At 38.7% G+C, this 7,270-nt stretch overlaps 1 protein-coding gene across 1 annotated transcript in view; it reads left to right on the plus strand.

Annotated features, from left to right (window-relative positions):
- The first annotated feature begins 6,436 nt into the window (after positions 1 to 6,436).
- znf385b (zinc finger protein 385B) overlaps positions 6,437 to 7,270 on the plus strand; it is a 17,113-nt gene continuing 16,279 nt past the window's right edge. Inside the window, exons 1-3 of the mRNA XM_035677169.1 lie at positions 6,437 to 6,443; positions 6,535 to 6,671; positions 6,842 to 6,952. Of these exons, the coding sequence (XP_035533062.1) occupies positions 6,437 to 6,443; positions 6,535 to 6,671; positions 6,842 to 6,952 (255 nt within the window). The remainder of the gene's footprint in view (positions 6,444 to 6,534; positions 6,672 to 6,841; positions 6,953 to 7,270) is intronic.

The raw sequence follows: 7,270 nt of genomic DNA on the forward strand, positions 1-7,270 counted from the left end.
GATCATTTTTGGAACTGTCAAATGTTATGGGTTTAGTTATGTCCTTTAAAGTCTGACACGTAAATTTACACAATTGAACAATGGCAAGCCGTCTTGACAGTGCTGACTATTGAGTTACTAATGATGTAACCAAGTTTCTAAAATATATATATTGCAGTTACACATGGATTTTCTTTTATTTGCTGTGCCATTTCAGTCAGCTAGTATCAGTCTAGTTTGATATTGAAACTGAATTTGACTGGTTTAAATCACTGACAATATTTAATTAGTGGAAATAGCTTCCAGGTCTGTGAAGTGAAGCCAACACAGAAGATTGAAGTGTGGTGTTAGACTGGTCAAAAATGCTCAGTTTTATCATATTAGTCAAACTTCAGTCACTACCAGTTCCAGTATTCAGATCGGTTTAAACTGAGCAGTTCCAGTTTGAAACGCCTCAGCACTTTTGTTACTTATTTTACTCCTCAGATTTGCAGACTAAAGAAACTTGTGAAGAAACTTTAAACTGGGAGTGCTTGTTTACAGGTGACAAATCTTCTGACCAATCACCACCAGCCTGAAATAAAACTGTCTGGCTCGTTACTTTGTTGTTGGCTGGTTTTCATTCTGGTTTACAGACTGTTTCCATGTGAAAGCAGTAGCAGATGTGTTTCATTATTTATAGCACACTCTTAGAACAGCAACTTACTGTAAGACAGAAGGGTTACTGTGTGTGTGTGTGTGTTGTAACCAGATCTCAGAGGACAGAAGGGCAGAATTAAGACGACTCTGTCACCACACTATTCATCACACATACACATACTTAAAGATATCTCCTATTCATACTGATCATATAGGAAACCATGTCTAAATACAGACTAAATATAACTCTATTTTCAGTTTGTAGTACATTCACCCTGTAAAAATGCCCAAATTAAGTGCCATTAAAACTACCAGTGTGCAGACTAAAAGTCACTGGATGTTTGAGTGTGGTGTTGATGGACACTGAAACGCTGACACTATAAAAGAAAAGGTTTTTAAAGGCTAAAGGAGTCAAAGAGAAAGAACATATTGTCCTTCAGAATGTTCTAAGGGTCCTTGAGTTGGTTTGGCCATCCCTAAAGATAAACTGCTGTATTTTTCAATCTGGACCGTATTTTCCCATTTTTATTGGGTCAAAGTGACAACAATTGAAATTGGTCCAGTGTTGAGTTAGAGCACAGCAGCTGGCAGCCGCAAAACTCCCTACAATAAAATCCTTTCCATTCACTAAGTTAAGTTATCCTTTATTGATTGCTGTAGTGGGCAGCCACTTTTTAGCGCCTGAAAATCCCAAGTGATTGGTTCAATCATTTTTATGGTTCAAATATTGGTTGTAAAGGTGTCACTATAGTTCAGCTGAATTACTTGACAGATGGCCAGAAACTTGGAAACTTTTCTAATGTCGAAATTGGTGGGTCCAAGGGTCATGGTGAAATTTCAGTTTTTAAAAAAGCGCCCAGGGTATTGAAGGGACTTCCAGTGGTTCTCATGGATGTTTTAGGCGCTCTCTGTACTTGATGAACTGGAAATGAAAACTGGCTGTAAAGTGTGTAGGAGAAATTACGGTGGCTGCAAAACTCGTGAAAGGGCCTGTTTACAGTCAGTATTCTGTTAGTCTGGCTCTAGGCTACTGTAGAAACATGGTGGTTAACACTGAAGGTGACTCATGGCGTTTGTATATAAAAATAGCTCATTCTAAGTAATGAAAACACAATGAAAACACAATCATTTGTATATTCAGGTGATTATACGCTAATGAAAACATACCTATGAATATTATATTCCTTTTCTGCAAATAGATCCTCCTAAATGTTACACACTGGACCATAATTGGGCCGTAATTCCGACGATCCTTGAGGCAGTTTCAGTGGTCTTTCAGGAGTTTCTCTGTCCCACAACACAATGCTTAACGTGGAGAAGAACCCTACAAATTAATAAAAGTGACAAAATGTAAGCTGGTGGAGGTGTACTGTAGTTAGTCCTTAGTCACACTCATGATCACCTCCACCTCCTAGTTCAGCAGGAAAGCAGCACACCTGATTACAAATCACTCGACATGAAGTTACTGAGCAAACTGTAGCGTATTATGTAAACTAATCTGCTCAAATGTCTTCTGAATAAGTTTAGTGACTTCCCAAATTCCTTAAACTGTCAACCACAGTTGCAAGAGGTTTATAAATTCAACCCTTTTAAAAACCCTATATACTATGGATCATTATCTCCATAAAGTGCCTTTCAGACTTCACAAAAGAAGATTCTCAATTTAACTTCTTATTCAATGTTGGTCAAGCTCCATTAATTCACAGCAAGCAGAAAACGTATGAGCAGACAACAAAATATGTCCACCCTGTCATGGACAAAGTCAGAGTAAATATTTTCATTGCATAGTGATTATAAAATCTACATTTTCAAAAAGATATTTAGTCCCTTTCTCATTGGCATGACAGGCTGGACAGTGTGCTGCTTTAATGGATACTAGAAACAAAGACATAATTTAATAAACAACAGGATTTCTGAATGATTTCAGGAAACAAATTGTTTCTCTGTGAATGGTTCATGTTGAAAAGATTACTCTAAACTGCGTTGCTGGCTTTAATTTGCATAAAGAAGCAGCGGAAGGAGTATGAATAGTGATTTTAGCGGAATCTGAGTCATACTCCTGCTTCTACCTTAAATACAGTAATTCTTATCACCTAAATGAGGATATCATAAGAAATAGGAGTCTCTGCTGAGATCAAAAATGGGAGAACTGAAGCATTCAAGACAAATGGCTGTTTCTGCATCCCTCCTAAACTTTGTGCTCTTAATGTGAGAGCTAACCAGAACAAATTCTGTTATCGCTGTATCACCAAAAAAGTCAATATTACCCACCCCAAATATGTATAGCATCTACTGTTATAATATGACTGTAATAATTGTTGTAACATTATCAAAATGTGCACATGTCCACCATTTTAGTTTTATCATTTAACCACTAATTGCACTCATAGAAGTTAGCAGAGCAGCTTGAGGGACATGCATCGATCCCGGTGCAAATACTTTTTTTTGTGCCCCCCACCCCAAAAAGCATGCTTTTTTTAAACGCGGGTCAAATCTATAAATGCAAATATAACAGCCTGCTCTGGACTCCAACCACCACAACCTGCTGTCTCTGACTATTAAAAACAACTGAAATAGCTTTAGCCAGCCTACAGTAACAAATCAACGCAAAGTAGCTTACACAGTATGTCAATAACCACAGAACAAATAGCGATCAAGAAAAGCACAGCAACTCATAATAGGCCCTACACAGTATGAATGAATGGATGACGGCATCTAATCAGGCAATCACTTGCATAAACAATTCATTAGTCATCATTCATCATCAGCCAAATGTTATCACAGTTACACATTACAGTCGGTGCGCATTTTCTAACACTTGAGACGTAATTTAAATCCCTGAACCCACTCCATAGCAAAGAGACACCTGTACTCACCCATCAGAAGTTCATCCTACGGGCCTTTCGCTCAGCAAAGTCATTAGCAACACTGCTCAAGTCCAAATTCCTCGCTCTGCTGTTCTCTAGTATAACCAATCCACTTTCTTGTCCCATGCTGCCCGTGCCACTAGTCACTGCTGAACGTGATATGTGAAGGCATGAAAGTGCCCACCCACGGACACTGGGCAGTTGTTGCTGTCCCTTGTGGGCCCTTATTATCAGCTGGGCCCCGGTGCAATGCATGTCCTGTACTTACGCTACAGGGAACATGATGAAATCGCTTACATCTAATCATGAAAATGATATAAAAATATGGAAAAACATTATTATTGATCTACTTATCATTGTACTGATATGTGTAGTAAAATAAAACTGGTATTCTGGAGAGGACACCAAAGACACATTTTAGGGATACTGACCTATAGTACACACTATATACTATTGTTGTCTCATCTTAGTATTTAGTGTACAATATATTAATGTTCTGTACTGAGATAATACGATAAAAACTTTCTATCAAACTCAGTACACTGTCTTGGGCAGCTACTAAATACTAAATACTGCGAATACAAACTGTGACATAGTAAATTGAATACTTTTCTTCTTCACAATCCGAGTAAATACCTATTTATTTTTTATTTATTTTTTTTACCAATGACATTCTGTAGGAGTTCAGTTTACTAGCATTACATCTTCACTGTGACCCTATTATTGAAGACGAAGCTAATAATTTGGCAGGTTCGCCAAGCTGATACACTTAACCATCTTTAAAAATAGATGCCAATCTGTGTTTACTATCATAAATAATCTCCAAGCTAATAACAGCTGATCCGGACAGTGATCTGAGCTGTTGTGTGTCAGGCTACATGTGTTTGATTACAGCAATGTGTTGTGTCATGCTGTTTAGAACTTAATAATGAGCTGTAGTGATAAATACAGACACTGACTCACAGCTCTGCTATATGAGGATAAACTCGGAGAGCAGCAGCATGGTACACAGTTAATCCACAGCTAGCCTAATGCCATTCTGAAAACACACAGCTGGCCTGACCTGACCTGGTCTGGGTACATGTAAAATCAAAACCAGACCTGTCAGTCCAGTTTATACAGATCAACTTTTAAAACATTTAGATTTAGTTTGAATGCATTTAGAATGAGTTAAAATGGGTTATAGTTAATTTATAATATGTTTAAAGGAATGTACATTGGTTTAGAATTAGTTATATGATATTTATAATGGGCTATTGGGTATTTATAATAAGTTATAATTGGGTTATAGTTAATTTTCAATGGTGGGTTAGAATAATTACAAAAGGTTAATACATTACAATTGATAAGTATAATTAAAATGGGCTACAATGAGTTACAATGAGGACATAGAATTAGTTAGACTGGTTTATAGTGTACCAAATGAGATAGAATGGGTTTACTTAAGTTACGTTGAACAGATGGACAAAACCAATAAGACCAAACTTCTCCTCCTCCTCCTCCTCCTCCTCCTCCTCCTCCTGTGTCAGGACTGATTCAGTTGTTCTCAGTGTTTCCACCCACACTCTGTTATGAAAGAATTCACTGCAGGGCTTCTACAAGCTGTGACTATAAACGTAAACGGACAGAAGAAATACGTTTCTTCTTCATCAGATCTACTCTCTGTGTTTACTGTGTATGTATATATAACGCCTCGTATGCAACTGGGAACAAACACTGCTGGAAGCAGGTTTAAATTTGGATTCAGACTTACTTTTCCTTACACAAAATGTGCATTTTAGATAGTTACGGTTATAATAATTCCCTTTTGAATGATACATTTTTTTATTTATAGTTTTAGAGCCGTTTTGTTCTGTAATAGTCGTGTATGGCGTGATGTGTACAACCCCTCATTTGGACTCCTTGGGTCCCACTAGGTGCTCGAGTAAATGTAGTCTCTACTCTCTGCCTCTTTAAATGAAGATGACAGAGAGTTGAGATGCACAGAGTAAATCTTACTGCCCCTGTGGCAACTGGACACATGGACACATTATGTGAGCCTCTCATTCACTTTCTCTCTGTATTATTACCTCTCTCTGCCTCCAGCACCTGCAGCTCCATATGTTCTTCATGTTGTTACTGTAAAGCAGACCTGCCGCACAGATCTCCAGGTTAAAATTACATAAATATCAGAGTGAGATGGATTTCCTCCGTTTGTTCTTCTGAGCCTGTGCCAAGAAGTGTCTGTATCACTCGGCTATATCTTTGTTGAGGTTCAAGCTAACGAACCAGCTCAAGATACATCTACTGACCTGCTTACATTTACACAAATTGTTTGTAGTCTAATGGTTTATCTGAAAACAGCAAATAATAACACTTGTTTTTATTGAAGCCTCAATGTATATAGTCCCATCTGTGACCTCAGCACTCCGTATGTTACTCTGTATTTCCACATACACTTGTATATTTTTTATGTTATCCAGCAGCGGTTTGTGTCTTCAAAGGTATTTTCATAATCTCACAGATGTCCCCTGTTTGCCTGGAATAATAAAATGTTTTCCCTGGACAAAACCATTATTTAAATGCGATACTTCCACAGACTGAGCGGACATAACGTGCGTTCCATTGAAGAAGAAGACGAGAGCGGAGTGGTGCAGTCTGTAGAAATGTTATATAACATTGGTTTTGCCCTAGGCAAAAAATTTATCATTTCGGCTAGAAAGCACACATCTGTGAGATCACAGAAGGCTCCAGCCACTTTCTTTCAGAAAGATACAAACGAGAAAAATGGGAATGAGATAAGGAGCAGAAACTTCTGGAGCGAGCTTGGAGCTAGCAATTAAAGTTTTCTATGAACTCCATAAAGTTAGTTAGTTAAGTTACTAGCTGCCATGTCTTTTCCAAGTGTTGTCTATGTGTTGAGCCATTTTCAAAGGACATCTCCGTCTTTGACGTTAAATTGACCGCCAATCATGTCCAGTGACACCTTAGGAACTGAAGAGCACTTAACAATAGTGTCATCAGCTCAGTTCTTCAAAATCATTCAAAGTCTCTGTCTCTTTGTTTCCAGGAAGTGGGTGTGGTGCAGTGGGCGGAGCATTGCCGGGGCTCATAGGCGCTACTGGTCCCTCAGTGATGATGAAACCATTCCTGTCGTTTCCTGTCGAGACAACATCGCCGGTCGGACTTTTCCCAAACTTCAACACGGTAAGAGTGTGTGTGTGAGGGACAGTAACAGTGACAGGGTGCTGTAGCTTCCGGCAGTACAGACCGACTGTGATAAAGGGAACTGTCACTCTTTCAGCCTCACTCTGTCATCCCTGTTCAGCCAATCCTGAGCAAGCTGTTGACCTCTGACCTCCGTGTGCCTCTTGCAGATGGACCCGGTGCAGAAGGCCGTCATCAACCACACCTTTGGTGTTACTTTGGTACCCAAGAAGAAACAGGTCATCTCATGCAACGTCTGCCAGCTGAGGTTCAACTCTGACGTGAGTGTCTATGTTTGTGTTTCTGTGTGCATGTGGTTTTAACTCCCGATTCTTCATACAGTTTGATTATGCTTCTATGATTGACTTCCTGTCATGTGATCCATTTAAAGTATGGTCCTGCTGAACCGTGAAACCATGCTGAAATGTGTCTAAATCTTATTCTTTTCAACAACTCCTTACTCAAACCTAACAACTCCACTTTATGGATAGGAATTTTAAAATTCTGCCTTGTAGCCTACTAGTCACTGTGCCAGGCAGATGTTGGTAAGCGCTGCTAAAATTATGACAAAATATAGAAAATATTTTTATTTCTGAACC

Source organism: Morone saxatilis, unplaced genomic scaffold (genome assembly GCF_004916995.1).
Source record: "Morone saxatilis isolate NCDOM2014 unplaced genomic scaffold, NCSU_SB_2.0 Contig5, whole genome shotgun sequence".
In the NCBI taxonomy this organism is placed as follows: domain Eukaryota; kingdom Metazoa; phylum Chordata; class Actinopteri; family Moronidae; genus Morone; species Morone saxatilis.